The 20,497-nt window shown below is 48.5% G+C and overlaps 1 protein-coding gene across 1 annotated transcript in view; it reads right to left on the bottom strand.

The window, feature by feature from the left end:
* Window positions 1-20,497, bottom strand: part of LOC144683063 (uncharacterized) — a 184,582-nt gene that overhangs the window by 73,271 nt on the left and 90,814 nt on the right. The window contains exons 5-12 of the mRNA XM_078546077.1: window positions 18,911-18,955; window positions 18,047-18,163; window positions 16,452-16,520; window positions 14,911-14,946; window positions 11,892-11,954; window positions 11,717-11,752; window positions 3,544-3,585; window positions 728-814 (exon numbers count right to left, since the gene is read on the bottom strand). Of these exons, the coding sequence (XP_078402203.1) occupies window positions 728-814; window positions 3,544-3,585; window positions 11,717-11,752; window positions 11,892-11,954; window positions 14,911-14,946; window positions 16,452-16,520; window positions 18,047-18,163; window positions 18,911-18,955 (495 nt within the window). The remainder of the gene's footprint in view (window positions 1-727; window positions 815-3,543; window positions 3,586-11,716; window positions 11,753-11,891; window positions 11,955-14,910; window positions 14,947-16,451; window positions 16,521-18,046; window positions 18,164-18,910; window positions 18,956-20,497) is intronic.

The following is a 20,497-nucleotide window of genomic DNA, read 5'->3' as shown; positions in this document are numbered from 1 at the left end:
CGGAGGGAGAGAGCAGTTAGCAACACACCCCCTGTTTCAACTGACCTTCATGTTGAGGGATAAATATTGGCCAGGGGAGATCCTCCCTGCTTTTTGAATACTACCATGGGATCTTTCAGATGCACTTAGAGGGCAGATGGGCCATAGCTTAACATCTCATCTGAAAAACGGCACCTTCAACAGTGCAGCACTCCCTCAGTACTGACCCGACAGTGCAGCACCCCCTCAGTACTGACCCTCCGACAGTGCAGCACTCCCTCAGTACAGAGCCTTTGACAGTGCAGCGCTCCTTCAGTACTGACCCTCCGACAGTGCAGCACTCCCTCAGTACGGAGCCTTTGACAGTGCAGCACTCCCTCAGTACGGAGCCTTTGACAGTGCTGCACTCCCTCAGTACGGTGACTTTGACAGTGCAGCACTCCCTCTGTATGGAGTCGTTGACAGTGCGGCACTCCCTCAGTATGGACCCTTTGACAGTGCAGCACTCCCTCAGTACCGAGACTCCGTGCTACACTGAAATTTGAGATTTTGGACTCTGAAGTGGAAGCGGTGACCTTTTGATTCCAAGCTGAGAGTGATTTCTGCCCTGACACTATCAGGTTTCCTCCTGCCTGAGCCACAATCTATGGTAGTAGTTTGCTTGTCATTGGTCCAGGTGACTGTCCTGTTCTTGAATGGCTGCTAATGGTTTGATATGTGAGTTATTCACAACCAGTTATGGTTTTACCTTTTCTCCTGCCTTATCGCCTGGTCCAGAAACCTGGCTGGTGTCATCTAAAGAACTTCCCGTTGGGCCTGGCAAACCTGGTTCACCCTGTGGACCAACAAATCAAACAGTTAACAAGCGGTGAGGACAGAAAGCTGGGTTTGATCCAGACAGCATTCAAGGAGCATTGGCATTGGGCGCCGCAGGTATACGGAACTAATAAACTGCTGATACATCTGAAATAGCTTCAGGTGAAAGACACAATCATCTCAGGTCCTTTGTCCCTTTATTGACAATCTCATTATTAATGTCAAAATCATTCGTCTTCCAAATCAATGTGTTGGTGAAAGAGAGCAAGAGACAGATGCTGCACAAAATGGATCCACTGAATGATCTTCTCCGATGACCTTACAAACATACGAACATTTGGGGCAAGATTTTGCGCGCCCAACCCTATTAGGCGTAAAATAGGACATCGGGCGAGCGTCCTGACACCATTGTGCACTCGCGCAATATTTTAGTCGGCGGGCGCGTGTGAGAGTTGGCAGTGTGCCCACCAACAATTAAGAGGCCTATTCAGGCCATTAATCAATTAATTTAAAGCTATTTTTCGCTGCCCGTCCAACCTTACGGTTGGCGGGCGGACGAATCGGCCAGGCTGCCTTTGGATTTTTTAGGAAACCTCATCCACGGGCGGGATGATCATGTGAGTGAGTCCCATGTGGGGGCATCGCTTTCAGATGTTCAAAAGCTTTCTTTTGGATTTTAAAAGTCTTCACCTCCCTGAGGCCGCTCCCTGCCTTCAGGGAGCTGTCAGTGTGCGCTCCCCTGCGCATGCACAGACTTCAGCGCCCGCACTCCTCCCGCCCCCACCCCAGCAGCGCTGAGCTCCTTAGGCGCCTTTCACACTGGCTGACCGTTAATTGGCCAGCCAGCGTCAAATCGCAGTCGGGGTCTGGTCGCGGGCAGTGTGCCATTTTCCAGCCCACCCGACCACCCGAAAATCCTGCCCATGAAGATATGAATTAGGAGCAGGAGTAGGCCATTCAGCCCCTCGAGCCTGCTCCGCTATTTGATAAGACCATGCCTGAACTTTCCTACCCCTCCCCTATATCCCTTGACCCCCTTGTTCATCAATAATCTGTCTAACTCCGTTTGAATATATTCAATGGCCCAGCCTCCACTGCTCTCTGGGGGAGAGAATTCCACATGCTAATGACCCTCTGAGAGAAGGAATTTCTCCTCATCTCCGTCTTAAATGGGAGAGACCTCATTTTTCAAGTGTATCTCCTATTTTAGGTTTCCCCACAAGGGGAAACATCCTCTCAGCATCTGCCCTGTCAAGCCCCCTCAAGATTTTATACGTTTCCATAAGATCACCTCTCAATCTCCTAAACTCCAATGGTTATAGGCCCAACCTGCTCAACCTTTCCTCATTAACCCATCATCACAGGAATGTGTCGAGTGAACCTTCTCTGAACTGTCCCTAATACATTTATATCCTTTCTTAGCATGGAGGCCGAAACTGCACACAATACTCCAGATGTGGTCTCACTAGGACCCTGCACAGCTGCAGCAGCATTTTGCTACTTTTATATTCCGTTCCATTTGCAATAAACACTGATATTCCATTTCCCTTCCTAATCACTTGCTGCACCTGCAAACTAACTTTTAGTGACTCGTGTATCAGGACACCCAGATCCCTCTGTATCTCAGAGTTCTGCAATCTCTCTCACTATTTAAATAAGATGCTGCTTTTCTAGTCTTCCTGCCAAAATGACAAGTTCACATTTTGCCATGTTGTACTCCAAATGCCAATTTTTTACCCACTCATTTAACCCTAATCTATGTCCCTTTTCAGATTCTTTAAATCCTCTTCATATTTTACTGTCCTGTCAGTAAATTTAGCAACTATACATTCGGTCTTTATATACAAATTCACGCTCTGCGATCTCCTCCCACTCACTGCCTCCACCTGAGTGGCCAATTCTTTAGTTCTTGCCTCCAGTACAGTCCTCCCTCTCCTTTACTCTACTCTAGGCTCTGCATACCCTCTAACCCTTCTCCTCCTCCTTCACTACATGCCTCCACTTCCTCACTATCTCCCTCTTTCTCCCTTGTTACCTCCCTCATCCTCCCCACTACCTCACTCCTCCACCCTCTCCTCCCCCTCACTGCCATCCCTCCCCTCCCCTCACTACCTCCCTCCCTCTCCCTTGCTACCTCCTTTCCCCTCCCTTGCTATCTCCCTCCCCCTCCCTCACTTCCTACTTCCCTTTCCTTGCTACCACCTTCGTTACCACCCTCCCCTCCCTCCGTCGCTACCTTCCTCTCCTCCTTGCAACCTCCCTCTCCCTCCCTCGCCTACTCCCTCCGCTCCCTTGCCTCCTCCCTCCTTCTCCCTCACTACCTCCGTCCTCCCTCGTTTTCTCCCTCCCCACCTTCAGCCTCCTCAGAAATAATCTCTTTGATCTCGCCATCAACTCCTTCCTTATCCACTGTTCAAAATCTAACTATTCTCATCCCAGTGAAGCCTTTGCGATTTTCAATTATGTAAAAAGATGTAACAAGCGAGTGACTAGTTGCCTTTCTCTGATTGAATCTTGCTTACGGTGATAGGTTTTCCAATGACCTACTCTCGGCACAAGAGTGTTGAACAAAGGACCCTGCTATCACATTGTCAAAGGGAGAAACCACATGGATTGAATTAGATTCGAGGAGCTCCATGTACAAACTCTGGATGTGCAGCCATTCTGCAAAGTTCGAGACTATTAAATGGAACAAACAAAGCTGGTCGACAATGACAAACTCTTTGTAGAATGAACACATTTACCAACCTTGTCTCCAGGTCGCCCCTGGTAACTGATTCCATCATTACCCTGTAAATAAAACAGCATAGTGTTAAAGTTTACCAGCAAAGCCTGCATTGCTATAGCACCTGTCACAACCTCAGGACATCCCAAAGCGCTTTGCAGCCAATTCAATGTCATTCTTGAAAGGGAGTCACTATAGTAATGTGGGAAACACAGCAACAAATTTGTGCATAGTGAGATCCCACATACAGAATTTCAGCCATGTTGGTTGAGGGATAATCTTTAACCAGGGCACCAGGAAGAAAAGTGCCCTGGCATCTTTTACATCCACCAGAGAAAGCTAATGCAGCTTCATTGGAAAGGCAGCATCACTAACAGTGCAGCACTCCCTCAGCACTGACCCTCCAACAATGCAGCACTCCCTCAGTACTGACCCTCCAACAGTGCAGCACTCCCTCAGCACTGACCCTCCAACAATGCAGCACTCCCTCAGTACTGACCCTCCAACAGTGCAGCAATCCCTCAGTACTGACCCTCCAACAGTGCAGCACTCCCTCAGTACTGACCCTCCAACAGTGCAGCACTCCCTCAGTACTGACCCTCCAACAGTGCAGCACTCCCTCAGTACTGACCCTCTGACAGTGCAGCACTCCCTCAGTACTGACCCTCCAACAGTGCAGCACTCCCTCAGTACTGACCCTCCAACAATGCAGCACTCCCTCAGTACTGACCCTCCAACAGTGCAGCACTCCCTCAGTACTGACCCTCCAACAGTGCAACACTCCCTCAGTACTGACCCTCCAACAGTGCAGCACTCCCTCTGTACTGACCCTCCAACAATGCAGCACTCCCTCAGTACTGACCCTCCGACAGTGCAGCACTCCCTCTGTACTGACCCTCCAACAATGCAGCACTCCCTCAGTACTGACCCTCTGACAGTGCAGCACTCCCTCAGTACTGACCCTCCAACAATGCAGCACTCCCTCAGTATGGCACTGGGAGTGTCGGTGTGGATTATGGGCTGAAACCTCTGGTGTGGGTCTTGAACCCATGGCCTGGTGTCCCAACCTTGTGTGTGTTACCCACTGAGACATAGCAATGAAGCGGTCATTGTGATCAAGGTTGGATTGAATGTGCAGAGTGAGATATGCAAATACTCAATGAGCCTCACATGCTGAACAAGCCTATCAGAAAGCACTCGGCCTATTTATATCTGAATGGGTGATTTACCTCACTTCTCACGATTGCTTCAAGTTCTCGGTTGGCATATTGGGTGGGATTTTCAACCCCTGCCCGTCACCGGGATTGTCCGGTGCTGCTGAAAGGCAACGAACTTCTGGGTGGGACGCTGAATTTCCCATGACGGATCCCACCACGAAGGGGCCTGAAAATCCTGGCCATTGTCTCCTCTCCTGGGTACCAGATTTTAGTGCAGTGCAGTAGGTTTTGGAGACTGAATAGAGGGAGCAGGGATGAGGGGCTTCAATTGATGTGGAGAGAGTGGAGAAGCTGGGATTTTTTTTATTCATTCACGGGATGTGGGCTTCGCTGGCTGGGCCAGCATTTATTGCCCATCCCTAGTTGCCCTTGAGAAGGTGGTGGTGAGCTGCCTTATTGAACTGCTGCAGTCCATGTGGTGTAGGTACACCCACAGTGCTGTTAGGGAGGGAGTTCCAGGATTTTGACCCAGTGGCAGTGAAGGAACGGTGATATATTTCCAAGTCAGGATGGTGAGTGACTTGGAGGGGAACATGCAGGTGGTGGTGTTCCCATGTGCCTGCTGCCCTTGTCCTTCTAGATGGTAGCAGTCGGGAGTTTGGAAGGAGTCTTGGTGAATTCCTGCAGTACATCTTGTAGATGATACACACTGCTGCTACTGTGCATCGGTGATGGAGGGAGTGAATGTTTGTGGATGTGGTGCCGATCAAGCAGTCTGCTTTGTCCTGGATGGTGTTAAGCTTCTTGAGTGTTGTTGGAGCTGCACTCATCCAGGCAAATGGGGAGTATTCCATCACACTCCTGACTTGTGCCTTGTAGATGGTGGACAGGCTTTGGAGAGTCAGGAGGTGAGTTACTTACTGCAGTATTCCCAGCCTCTGACCTGCTCTTGTAGCTACAGTATTTCTATGGCTAGTCCAGTTCCAGTTCTGGCCAATGGATAGTTATCCTTCGAGGAGAGAAGGTTTAATAGAGGAGTTCAGTGTTTCTAGTGACAGGAGAGTCGGTATCCAGAGGACACAGATTTCAGTTAATTAGTAATAAAATGAGAGGAGAGGTGAAGAGAAGATGCAGGGGAGTGGGATTAAATGGATAGCTCTTTCAAAGAGCCAGCACAGGCATAATGGGCTGAATGGCCTCCTTCTGAGCTTGAAGAGTGACATCACAAGACAGCGCAGGAGGGCGGCGGAGAGATCAGAACCAGCGCGAGTGTAGGGAAGCTTCAAAGAGTGATGTCAGCACAAAGGTAAGAGCTGATTGGTGAGTGGCGGGTAAGTGTTTTTCTCCAGTTTAAAATAAATTAAGCTAAGGAAAGGTAAGGGTTCTAGCTTTTATTTAAAGCATATAAATAATTTAACATTTTTTTACTGTATTTAGCTTAAAGTAAGGATTTCTTTTTCAACTAGAGGCATGGCAGGGCAGCTCAGTCCCGTGTTATGTACCACCTGCGACACGTGGGAAGTCCTAGACGCTCCTTGCGCTCTGGCCGACCACGTGTGCAGGAAGTACCACCAGCTGCAGCTACTTGAGCTCCGGGTTTCGGAGCTTGAGCAGCAGCTGGAGACACTGAGGTGCATCCGTGAGGCTGAGAGTTTCGTGGATAGCACGTTTTTAGACGTGGTCACCCCACAGCTTACGGAAGTGCAGACAGAGAGGGAATGGGTGACCATCAGTCAGAAGAAAGGTGTCAGGCAGGTAGTCAGGAAATCCCCAGGGTGCATCTCACTCGAGGACTGTTTTTCTGTGTTGGAAAATGGTTAGAGTGACGGTTCCTCTGGGGAGTGCAGCCACGCTCATGACACTGTGAGAGGGGTCAGCTGCACGGGGGGGGAGGATAAAGAGGGGAAGAGCAATAGTGGTAGGAGAATCGATAATAAGGGGAACAGACCGGCGTTTCTGCGGCCGTAGACGTGACTCCAGGATGGTATGTTGCCTCCCTGGGCCAGGGTCAAGGATGTCACTGAATGGCTGCAGGGCATTCTAAAGAGGGAGGACAAACAGACACAGATCGTGGTACATATTGGTACCAACGACATAGGTAGAAAGAGGGATGAGGTCCTGCAAGCAGAATTTAAGGAGCTAGGAAACAGATTAAAAAACAGGACCTCAAAGGTAGTAATCTCTGGATTACTTCCAGTGCCACACGCTAGTGAGTATAGAAATAGGAGGTTAATCCAGATGAATGTGTGGCTGGGGGGATGGTGCAGGAGGGAGGGCTTTAGATTTCTGGGACATTGGGACCGTTTCTGGGGGCGGTGGGACCTTTACAAGGCGGACAGGTTGCACCTGAACCAGAATGGGACCAACATCCTTGCGGGGAGGTTTGCAATTGCTGTAGGAGAGGGTTTAGACTAACTTGGCAGGAGGATGGGATCCTGAGAGGGGGTTCAGCAGGGGGAGATGCACAGCCATAATTAGAAGAGAGAGCAAGTGAGTCTGGAAAGCATGGAAATTATAGGCCAGTTAAGGCACAGGGGAGTTTGGCAAAGTTGGATGGTATTTATTTTAATGCAAGGAGCCTGACGAATAAGGCAGATGAGTTGAGGGCACAAATTAACACATGGAAGTATGATGTCATTGCTGTCACAGAGACATGGTTGAGGGAGGGACAGGATTGGCAGCTCAATATTCCAGGATATAGGGTCTTCAGGCGAGACAGGGAAGGGGGTAAAAGAGGAGGGGGTATTGCAATATTGATCAAGGAATCAATTACAGCAGTAAGGAGGGATGACATATTAGAAGGCTCCTCAAATGAAGCCATATGGGTAGAACTGAAAAACAAAAAAGGAGCAATCACATTGCTGGGAGTGTACTAAAGGCCCCCAAACAGTCACAGAGAAATAGAAGAGCAGATATGTAGGCAAATTTCAGAGAAGTGTAAAAATAATGGAGTAGTAATAGTGGGGGATTTCAACTTCCCCAACATTAACTGGGTTAGTCATAGTGTGATAGGTTTAGAGGAAGCGGAATTCTTAAAATGCATCCAGGAGAGCTTTTTAAGCCAGTATGTAGAAGGCCCTACAAGAGAGGGGGCGGTCCGGGACTTAATTTTAGGGAATGAAGCTGGGCAAGTGCTAGAGGTATCAGTGGGGGAGCATTTTGCACATCGTGATCATAACTCCGTTAGATTCAAGGTTGTTATGGAAAAGGACAAGGATGGGCCAGAAATCAGAGTTCTAAATTGGGGGAAGGCCGATTTTAACAAGATCAGATATGATTTGGCCAGAGTGGACTGGGAGCAGCTACTTTTAGGTAAATCTGCGTCAGAGCAGATGGACTTATTCAAGAAGGAAATAGGGAGAATACAGGGCCAACATATTCCAGTAAAGATAAAGGGTGGGACCAACAAATCCAGGGAACCCTGGATGTCGAGGGATATACAGGATTGAATAAAGAGAAAATGGGAGGCATATGGCAGATACCGAGGACTCAAAACAGCGGAAGCCCTAGAGGAGTATAGAATGTGTGGGGGAGAATTGAAAAAAGGAATTAGGAGAGCAAAAAGGGGGCATGAGAAAACATTGGCAGGTAAAATAAAGGGAAATCCAAAGTTATTTTCCAAGTACATTAAGAGTAAGAGGATAACTAGGGAAAGAGTAAGGCCCATTAAGGACCATAGTGGTAATTTGTGTGTGGAGCCAGAAGACGTAGGTAGGGATGTAATTGAATACTTTATGTCGGTGTCCACAAATGAGATGGACGACGTGGGTATGGAAATCAGGCAGGACTGTGATATAATTAACGAAATTAGCATAGAAAGGGAGGAGGTTCTAAGTGGTCTGGCAGGCTTAAAAGTAGATAAATCTCCAGGCCTGGATGAAATGTATCCCAGGCTGTTGCGTGAGGCAAGGGAGGAGATAGCAGGGGTGCTGGCAATAATTTTCAATACCTCTCTGGCCACAGGAGAGGTGCCAGAGGACTGGAGGACAGTCAATGTGGTACCGTTACTCAAGAAGGGAGGAAGGGATAAACCAGGGAACTACAGGCCAGTCAGTCTAACCTCAGTGGTAGGGAAACTATTGGAAGCAATTCTGAGGGACAGAATTAATCTACACTTGGAGAGGCAGGGATTAATCAAGGGCAGTCAGAATGGTTTTGTTAAGGAGTAGTCATGTCTGACCAATTTGATTGAATATGTCGAAGAGGTGACCAGGTGTGTAGATGAGGGCAATGCATTTGACGTAGTCTACTTGGACTTCGGCAAGGCTTTTGATTATGTCCTGCATGGGAGACTGATAACGAAGGTAAGAGCCCATGGGATCCAAGGCAATTTGGAAAATAGTGAGGAGGATAGCCTTAGATTGCATGAGGATATAGACGGGCTGGTCAGATGGGCTGATCAGTGGCAAATGGAATTTAATCCAGATAAGTGTGAGGTAATGCACTTGGGCAGGACAAACAAGGCACAGGAATACACAATGAATGGTAGGACCCTGGGAAGTACCGAGGATCAGAGGACCTTGGTGTGCATGTCCACCGGTCCCTTAAGGTAGCGGGACAGGTAGATAAGGTGGTGAAGAAGGGATATATGATACTTGCCGTTATTAACCGAGGCATAGAATATAAAAGCAGGGAGGTTATGCTGGAACTGTATAAAACGCTGGTTAGGCCACAGCTAGGGTATTGCCTGCAGTTCTGGAATCCGCATTATAGGAAGGATGTGATTGCACTAGAGAGAGTGCAGAGGAGATTTACCAGGATGTTGCCTGGACTGGAGAGTTTTAGTTATGAGGAGAGATTGGATAGACTGGGGTTATTTTCCCTGGAGCAGAGGAGATTGAGGGGGGACATGATTGAGGTGTATAAAATTATGGGGGCATAGATAGGGTAGACAGGAAGGAACTTTTCCCCTTGGTGGAGGGATCAATAACCAGGGGGCATAGATTTAAGGTAAGGGGCAGGAGATTTAGAGGGGGGGGGTGTGAGGAAGAATTTTTTCACCTAGAGGGTGGTGGGAATCTGGAGCTTACTGCCTGAAAGGGTGGTAGAGGCAGAAACCCTCATAACATTTAAGAAGTATTTGGATGTGCACTTGTGATGCCCATGGCATACAAGTCTATGGGCCAAGTGCTGGAAAATGGGATTAGAATAGTGAGGTACTTGTTTGACTGGCGCAGACTCGATGGGCCGAAGGGCCTTTTTCTGTGCTGTAGACCTCTATGACTCTATAACTCTAAGATTCTAAGATTCTATAAGCCCTTTGGTGTTTCTGATTTTCGTGTCATTCTGGCAAAGGTGTATGTTTATGGATTGTGCAAGAGGATATCACTTTTAAATGAAGGAAGGCTTAAAACATTGGGGCTTTTTCACAGGGCCGAGATTTTAATAGGAACTTTTGAATTCAGAACGCTTGTAGGAGAATTAATAGTGAAAAATTGTTTCCACTGTTTAATGACTCAGTGACGAGAGGCCACAGACTGAGGATTCTCACTGTGAGAATGACAGGGGGAATGAAATATTTTCACACAGGATTATTGGAAAGGGAATGGCTGATCGCAAAGAGATTTTGACGCAGAGACTGGAACATTGTTTAAAAGGAAAATTAATAAGTATTTGAAAAGCAAGAATATAAAAGTATTTGGGGAGAAGTGTAGGGGGGATTGGGATTGGTGAAATGGCTTCAGTTGGAGAGTTAGCTCCAATGGGTGATGGGCCGAATGGTCTCTGAATGGGCTGTAAATTACAAGGCTATCTATAAAGGCTTTTGTAACTCCAAGGGTTAGCAGTCTTCCCTGCTCTGAGGGGGCTGCTGAGTGCTTCCTTACCGGGCTTGTTTGAATTATTCTCAGAACAGCAGGGGATGGTTTGTGTTTCACAGACTCTGCTGGAGATTATCAATAAACCACACTCCCGTTACACAGACTTCTGTACAGTGAATGGGATCATCACCGCTCAGAGCAACAAAGGCGATTCCAGGTGTTGGAGGACAAGGCACATCTGCCCTTGAACAGGTAATAATAGCAGTTTAGGAATGAAACACTAACATTTTTTAAATATTCATTCTCGGGGTGTGGCTGTTGCTGGCCAGGGCCATGTTGACAGGCCACCCCTGGATGCTGACAGAAGATGGTGTTGGGTTATCACCTTCCCCTGTGGATGTGGATGCAGTGAGAAGGTCACATTTATTACCCCTCACTAGCTGCCCCCTTGAAATGTTGTGATAACATTGGGGTTTGGCTGGGAAATTCTAGGAAAGGGACCTAGCAGCCATGAAAGACATGGAACTAACCATAGAACCACACAGCACAGAAGGAGACCATTTGGCCCCTTAGGCCTATGCCAGCTCTTTGAAATTATGGAGGGAAGACAGGAAAGTTGAGACACAATCAGACCAACCATGAGCTTATGGAATGGTGGACAGGCTCGAAGGGCTGAATGGCCTACTCCTGCTCCTAAGTCCTATGTTCCTGAAGAGCTATCCAATTATTCTCACTCCCCCTGCTCTTTCCCCATATCCCCTGAAAATTTTCCCCCTTCATGTATTTCTCCAATTCCCCTATTGAAAGCTCCTACTGAATCTGCTCCCACCGCCCTTTCAGGCAGCGCCTTCCAGATCATAGCAACTCGCTGCATGAATAAAATTCTCTTCATCGTCCCCTCTGGTTCTTTTTCCAATTACCTTAAACCTCTGGTTATCGACCCTCCTGCCACTGGAAACAGTTTCTCCTTATTTACTCTATCAAACCCCTCCATGGTTTTGAACACCAGTATTAAATCTTGCTTAACCTTCTCTGCTCTAAGGAGAACAATGCCAGCTTCTCCAGTCTCTCCAGGTGAACTCAAACCTCTCATCCCTGGGGACATTCTGCTAAAGTCTCGGCACCCACTTCGGAGCCTTGACATCCTTTTCTAAACTGCAATGCCCAGGATTATTCGCAATACTGAGGCTGAACCAGTAATTTATAAAGGTTTGCTCTAACAGATTGGACTGGTTATTTCGTTGCTGTGGTGGCCTGTCCAATGGTGGCTGAATTCCTACCTTTGGTCCTACAGCTCCTGGAGGTCCTGACCGACCCTGTGGGAGAAAATTGCAACCATGTGAAAATTGGAACAGCAAATTAAGACAAGCAACAACTGCAAAACATAACCAGTGAAATCCCACGGGAAGGTCTGACATTCCCAGATGGGATGATTCCCAATGCCCTGATACATACTGTTGGGCCTATTATTCCTGGAGGACCCCTGGAGCCCATCCGTCCAGGGATGCCGGGTACACCCTGCAAAAGAAAGAAAGACTTGCATTTATATAGTGCCTTTCACAGCCTAAAGACATTCTGAAGTGCTTTGTAACATAGAGGGTAATATATTAGTACGAATGGAGGATTGTTTAACTAACAGGAAGCAGAGAGTAGGGATAAATGGGTCTTTTTCAGGTTGGCAAGATGTAACTAGCGGAGTGCCACAGGGATCAGTGCTGGGAAGTCAACTATATGTCATTTACATCAATGATTTGAAAAGGGGCCAAATGTATGGTAGCTAAAGTTGCCGGTGACACCAAGATAGGTAGGAAAGTAAGTTATCAAGGAGGTAGAGAGTCTGAAAAGGGATATAGACAGGTTAAATGAATGGGTAAACATTTGGCATTTGGAGTACAATGTGGGAAAATGTGCACTTTGGAAGGAAGAATAGAAATGCAGCAAATTATTTAAATGGAGAGAGATTTTGGTGGTACAGAGGGATCTGGGTGTCTTGGTACATGAATCACAAAAAGTTAGTATGCAGATGCAGCAAGTGATTAGGAAGGAAATGGAATGTTGGCATTTATTGTAGTACTATAAAAGTAGGGATGTTCTGTTACAGTTGGTGAGAACACATCTGGAGTACTGTGTACAGTTTTGGTCTCCTCATTTAAGAAAGAATATAATAGCATTAGAAGCAGTCCAGAGAAGGTTCATTCTGTAGTAAAAGGGTGTTTGGCATAGCAAGGGTTAATGCAGGAATGTGGAAACAATACCACACACAGTGTGATGTAGAGAGTCCCATGATAGTGGATTGAGTTGAGCTGTAATCTAGCAGAAACCAGCACAGAGATGGTACCTAGTCAGGGCAACACTCTGGAGATGTATATAGTTATCAGTTGTTAATAAGCATTTAATGTTCAAAGATTCAAGCCTCCAGATCTCTCAGTGAGACATAGAACAACCCTTACGACATACTTAACATTCCTGGGATGCGGAGGGGGTAATCTTATAAGGAAAGGTTGGACAGGCTGGGCCTGAATCCACTGGAGAATGAGAGGTGATATAGGATTCTAAGGGGATTTGACAGGGTAGATGCTGAGAGGATGATTCCCCTTTGTGTGGGAATCTAGAACTAGGGGACACAAAATTTGGGGGGGTCTTAGTTAAGATTGAGATGAAGAGAAATGCTTTCTCTCAGAGGGTCATTAGTGTTTGGAATTCCCTTCCCCAGAGAGCAGTGGAGGCCGGGCCATTGAATATATTCAAGGCTGAGTTAGACAGGTTTTTGTTCGACAAGGGGGGTCAAGGGTTATAGGGGGCAGACAGGAAACTGGAATAAGGCCACAATCAGATCAACCATGATCTTATTTAATGGCAGAGCTGCCTCAAGCAGCCAAATGGCCTCCTCCTGCTCCTAATCCTTGTGTGTTCTTCTGTATGTGAAATATGTCAGCCAATTAATTCACTTCAAGCTCCCACAAACAGCACTGTGATAACAAACAGGTTATCTTTTTTATGTTGGTTGGTTAAGAGATAAATATTGGCCAGGACACTGGGAGAACCCCCTGATCTTCCAACTTGTGCCATTGGAATTTTTACATGCACTTGAGGGGGCAATTTAACACCTCATCCAAAAGACGGCACCACTGACAGTGCAGCACCCGCTCGGAGCTGCATTGGGAGTGTCACACTGGATTTTTGACTCAGGTCTCTGGGGTAGGGTTTAAACCCAAACCTTTCTGATCTGAGGTGACCGTGTTACCCTCTAACCCACACTGGACACAAGAATAGCCTCTGTTATTTGAGGTGAAGTTGCCTTTTCCACTGGGAGCTCCTATTGGTGATCGGGATGGGCTGTCACCTTTTCCTGGTGATTTGATTGGACAGTCACGGATATCCCTGCACTCCTGGCTGGTCAGATTCCTGAATTAAAGCAGGAATTCTGAAAATACACCCACCCACAACCCCCACCCCACCGACCCCACCCCGCCCACAACCCTCACCCCACCCTGTACCCCCACCCCACCCCGCACACCCCCACCCCACCCCGCCGACCCCACCCCACCCCGCACACCCCCACCCCACCCCATACACTCCCACCCTGCCAACCCCACCCCACCCCGTACACCCCCACCCCACCCTGTACACCCCCACCTCACCGACCCCACCCCACCCCGTACACCCCTACCCCACCCCATACACCCCCACCCCACCCTGTACACCCCCACGCCACCCCACACCCCCCCACCCAACCCCGCACACCCCCACCCCACTGACCCCACCCCACCCCGTACACCCCCACCCCACTGACCCCCCCCTCACCCCATACACCCCCACCCCACCGACCCCACCCCACCCTGTACACCCCCACCCCACCGACCCCACCCCACCCTGTACACCCCCACCCCACTGACCCCACCCCACCCTGTACACCCCCACCCCACCGACCCCACCCCACCCTGTACACCCCCACCCCACCAACCCCACCCCACCCCATACACCCCAACCCCACCGACCCCCTCACCCCGTACACCCCCACCCCACCGACCCCCTCACCCTGTACACCCCCACCCCACCCCGTACACCCCCACCTCACTGACCCCACCCTCACCCCGTACACCCCCACCCCACTTACCCCCCCCTCACCCCATAACCCCCCACCCCACCGACCCCGTGCCATCCCACACTGCCCTCGACAAACCTCACCCCACATCCCCCCACCGACCCCACCGACCCCACCGACTCCCCCAACCCCATCCCACCCCGTACCCCCCCAACCCCACTGACCCCAACCCACCCCGTACTCCCCCCGACAAACCCCACCCCCCCACCGACCCCCCACCGCATCCCCCCACCCCACCAACACCCCCCCGTCCCACCGACCCCCCCATCCCACTGACCCTGCCACCTGCTCCCCCACCCCTGCATCCCCGCGCCCCGACAATACCCCCAAACTCGCATCCCACCACTGCGCCAAAACCCAAACACTTACCGGAAATCCAGGAGACCCTGGGTGACCGGGAGCTCCCTGCACACACAAGCAGAATGACAATCACTTAGAATAGAATCACAATCCAGTTCATTCCTCCCTCACTTCCCCATTCCCCATTCTCCACACTGTTTCCCAGGGGAATGGTGGTTCAGAAGCTCTTACTCAGGCCCCCTCCTCAACCAGATCAGTCAGATCCCTGAGTTGCGGAGATGTATGGATTGGAAAGCTGTTGTGCCAGACACTGTCCTCTGGGTGAGACACTGAGATCAGACACTCATTATTCATGCACTGAGGTGAACAGCTTATTTCACTGATAACTCAATGAGCTGTGTGTCCCTGGCACTATTGCCCATCCCTAGCTGCCCTAAAGATGTTGTGGTTGGTCCTCCTTGAACCACCAGGCTTGCTAGTCCATTCCAGAGGCCAGGCGTGGGACTGGAGTCACGTGTAGGCCCAGACTGGGTCCGGACATCAGCTCTCTTTCCCTAAAGGACATTAGTCAGTCTTGGGTTTTTAGGACGATCAACAGCTTCATGTTCACTTTTACTGAGAACAGTTTTTTTTATTTCCAGATTTTAAAAAATGAATTCAAATCTCAATCTTATTTAAATTCAAAGTTCTGTGGATTCCTGGTGCAATAACAAACCACCCCACATGCTGTAACAGATCATTGGATCCACACAAATCCACTGTTACAGATCACTGGATCTACACAAATCCACTGTTACAGATCACTGGATCCACACAAACCCACTGTTATAGGTCACTGGATCCACACAAACCCACTGTTACAGATCACTGGATCCACACAAATCCATTGTTACAGATCACTGGATCCACACAAACCCACTGTTACAGATCACTGGATCCACACAGACCCACTGTTACAGATCACTGGATCCACATAGACCCACTGTTACAGATCACTGGATCCACATAGACCCACTGTTACAGATCACTGGATCCACATAGACCCACTGTTACAGATCACTGGATCCACATAGACCCACTGTTACAGATCACTGGATCCACATAGACCCACTGTTCCAGTTTTATGTCTTGTTTTTTCCAATCAGTCCCTCTCGGCGGTGGGGTAGAGGTATCGAGGTCCCTCTCATGAGGAGAGGTGGTGGGATAGAGGTATCGTCACTGGAGGAGTGATCCACAGACCCAGGGTAAACGGCAGATGGTGGAATTTGAATTTAATAAAAATCTAGAATTAAAAGTCTGAAGATGACCATGAAAACCATTGTCGATTGTTGTAAAAACCCATCTGATTCACTACTGCCCTTTACCTGGTCTGGCCTACATGTGACTGCAGACCCTCAGCAACATGGTTGACTCTTAAACACCCTCTGAACAGGTGCAGCTAGGGATGGGCAATAAATGCTGGCCTAACCAGCGATGCCCACAACCCAGGAATGAATTTTTAAAGCTTCACTTTCGTTAATTGGGAGTAAATGGTGAGGGAACCTATGGTGTCCGAGCTACGCACTGTCACATTGAAATATGTGCCATTTGCAGAGTGAGGTGAAACTTACCCTGTATCGCGTCCACTCAGTTGTAACAAGGAAAGGCTCTCCCTTCTGCCCCTTCCTGCCAGGTATTCCCTGTATAAACAACAGAAAATAAACACATCAGCAGCTGGTCAGGTTTCCCTCCTTGCAACTTTCCAGACTCAGCACTGAGCTCAGCGATTTTAGCTAAAAACATTCCTGTTTTCCCAGCCAGTAGATGCTGGGAATGAGTCTCTTATTTACCATTTGCACCTCCTCTTCACCTCTCTTTTGTTTTTTTACTTGTTCGTTGTTCATCATTATCCCTTTTGTCTCTTAATCCCTCCTGCTTTCCGTCCTATCACAAACATCCCTATTTATTCTCCCCCGGCCCTCGTCACTTTCCCTCACTCTTCACTTGTTTAAATCCTCTTACATCCCAAACTTTTTCCAGTTGAAAGGTCATCAACCTAAAACGTTAACTCTGTCTTTCTCTCTCCACAGACGCTGCCGGACCTGCTGAGCATTTCCGGCACTTTCTGTTTTTATTTCGGGTTTCCAGTATCCGCGGGATTATATTTTCATTTCAGAATTTGACCATTTTTGTGCTGTGTAAAATAAGATGGTTTTCTCTGTTTTGGAATGGAAACCCTGAGAATGTGAGGGTGGATTCAGCAATGCTGCAGCCCCTCAGATCCTCACCAGTGACCCTTAATATTACAGGATCAGCTCTGGGGTCCATAGCCCCATCGAATTCATGTTTGCAAAGGCAAACTTGCTCCGTGAATTTCTCTTGACGCATAGATTCCCTATAAATTGGACAACAGTTTGAAGCAACAATTCTCTCCCTAAGTCCAGTCACCCCTGTTTTCAAACCTGAGATATATTTCCGTTCTTATTTCATTCACATTGTGTAGTAACTGTGGGTATAGCCTCTCCTGCTGTCTATCAGGGGACACGTGATTGTTCTTGGAGACTCCGGCCAATCAGCCCTAAGCGCTGGGTAATCCGGGGGCGGGGTTTCCTGACGAGAGTCCTGATCAAGCGTGTAGCGCCTGAAAAGCTTCTCTGTAATAAAATTTATCTGTTTCTTGTCGAAACCTGTCAAGTCATTACAAATTGTTATTTTGTAGGATTTCTACATTGGACGTTAATGTGTGCTGTCCAGGGTCTGTTGACAAACATATTTTAAAAGAAGATTAGCTGGTAAAGGAGCTAGGAAAGGAACATATGAGAAATTCGAGTGATAGCAACACCTAGTGTCCAGAATTTGCCACCACACCATGACAGTTGACATAGGAAATTGAATGGGAAATGTCGAAATTGCAGGATTTCCTCTCAATGGAGAGAATCTTTTTTTAAACACAGCAAGTTGCTGTGATCTGGGATGCACTGACTGGGAATAATTGGATAGATCCTTCGAAGAGCCAACAGAGGCATGGTGGGCTGAATGGCCTCCTTCTGTGCAGCAAGATTCTGTGAGTCTTTGTATTTATCTTACACTTAGAAAGCAAGTCGATGATTTGAAGTCAAAATGCAGTGAGCACGCAGATCGTTTGACCAAAGCTGCTTCCCTCAGTTCTGATAATCTTGTTCACTCTCACCCTGCACATGATGGTATTTCAGTAACATTCACTTACAGGGAAGCCCAATAAACCAGGGAATCCAGGTCGTCCTCCATCACCGGAATCTCCTCTTGTCCCATTGCAACCATCGTGTCCAGGAGGTCCCCTGGGGCCTGGCTGTCCTGGGTGACCCTAAAACAGTGACAGTTTCAGCACAAGATCATTCATTGAGCAAAGAGAAAGCAGTTCTACTGTTCCTGCAGAATAATAAATGGAAGGAACTAACATCAAATCTACAAAAACAACCATCTCCTTTCATTCACTCAGCTACAGGTCACATACAAACTCGGTTCAGGCCCAACCTGGAGTAACTGTGTTCAGTTCTGGGCAGCAGGGAGATTCTGGCCATGGACAGGGTGCAGTGTTGATTCACCAGAATGGTACTGAGGCTAAAAGGACAGGGTGCATAGACTAGGCTTATATTCTTTTGAGTATCAAAGATTAAGAGGTGATCTAATCGAGGCGTTGAAGATGATTAAAGGATTTGATAGGGTCGATGGAGAGAAACTATTTCCTCTGGTGGGGGGGAGTCCAGAACAAGGGGGCAGAATCTTAAAATTGGAGCCAGGCCGTTCAGGGGGGATGTCAGGAAGCACTTCTTCACACAAAGGGGAGTGGAAATCCGGAACTCTCTCCCTTCCCAAGAATCTCTGAATGAAGCAATCAGGTACCTTCTTGTTGGGATAGATACAAAGAAATGATTCCCTCTGGGTGATGGGAAACTCGAATGATACCCAGGGTTTAAAGCACTAAATGGTGAGGACAGTTAACTGTTTGAAGGGGTGTGATCTGATCGTGGTGTTTAACGTTGTAACCAGTCCCACGGGGTAATAGCCAGGAGAGCTGTACAGAGAGAAGCCTCTCGGACTGGGCACTTACCGGTATTCCGTCATTTCCTGCAAATCCGGGGACTCCCATCGGTCCCTATGTCAAAACACAAAAGAGAGCAGGTCAGATAAGGAAACTAGTTAATGAAGTTTGAACTCCCAGTCCCCATTAGCAGCCACACAGGCCAGTGCAGTTTTAGGGCTGGAGTTTACAGACAGACACTCCTGATGGGAAACGCTTTATGTGGAATGTGTGCTGGTGTTTTCGGGAATGTCGGAGATGGGCAGGAGCTGGGAGCGGAGTCTGGGATGATTCGACTCCAGTTCTCACCTGTCAGAACACGGGGAGTGGGATCATCAAGATCGGGGAGGATGATTGGTTCTGCACTGCCCCTAATTAACCCACTGATGCCCATTCCCAAGGCTGGTCAGTGGAGAATACGACCCAGAGATGGGCAGAGCTGGCAAGGAAGGTAAACAGGCAATGCCACTGAGGGCTCAAGGTGGACACCGGAATTCCTACCACGGTAATCCCACAATCTCACCGTCCTTTCCAATGGGGGATAAGAGGGATCGTGTCCAGATGATGTAAACTGCTGGGGTGGGGGGGGCGGCAGGAATTTGGGAAGCTGGGATTTTGTCTATGTAAACAAGATCTGAGGGGGAGTCAGGGACGAGGAGAAACTCATCTGCCCCTCCCGATCTCAAAGAAGGACAATAGCTGGGGGAAAGTCCTGGATTACGCTGGGAATCCCTCCCAGTCCGTCCTGTGCAGATTCCAGTGACCTACACCAGCTGTGGGTGGCTGTGAGTCCCAGTGAGACCTTGGGAAAGACTCCAAATCATCGACAAGTGGATCATCAGCCCTGAGGCTGTGAGGAGCCCTCGACCCTGGAGGTGTCTCTTTAATAAGATTGACGCTGGGTGTGACCCCTTTACTATTCGACAAGCTGAATTGAAACTTCCATTTGCAATTGGCTCCTTTATCGGACAGACTGCCCTCTCTGTTCTGCTGACCCCGAGGTAGATAGAGGAGAGTGCCAGGAATGCGAGGCCCTGCACTTGTCTGCTGTTAATGGAGTAAATGTCCTGATGTTGTGGGGGTTACTGCTTCTCCAATTTCCCAATGGACCCAGAAAACCTGGCCTCCCAAACTCTCCCTCCAATCTATCCGATTGGGAAAGGCTGCAGTGTCTGGATAACCGGTGTGCGGTGAGTGAGACAGGTGTCGGGGACAGGAGGTGAGTTTGGACAGATGCTTCCCCACACTCTCCAGCACTGGGGGTTTGTAGAAGGTGAACTCAATGGACCTGCTCCTTTCTCCTCTTACAGGTCCCATGTTCCTTTGGCGACTGAACTGAAATCTGGTGTTCACTATTCCAAGGAATGGTTGTCGGGTTGAACTGAGAAGCAGCCACAGCCACACAAACTATCACCAAACCCCTCTGACCCATTCCCTGCAGCCATCACTCAGTCTCAATTCGACTAGTGAAATCCAGAGGGAAATTTAGATTCATGTTTAATTAATCCCAGGGATGAATGAAAATGAGGAAGTGTCCATTTCGACCGTGTGCTGATATTTTACTGGGACCGACACAGAAACATTGGGCTGTTCGGGTTTTTTGATCAGTGTAAAGGG

Source organism: Cetorhinus maximus, chromosome 7 (genome assembly GCF_964194155.1).
Source record: "Cetorhinus maximus chromosome 7, sCetMax3.hap1.1, whole genome shotgun sequence".
Lineage (NCBI taxonomy): Eukaryota > Metazoa > Chordata > Chondrichthyes > Lamniformes > Cetorhinidae > Cetorhinus > Cetorhinus maximus.
This window is presented reverse-complemented; position numbering and strand designations above follow the sequence as displayed.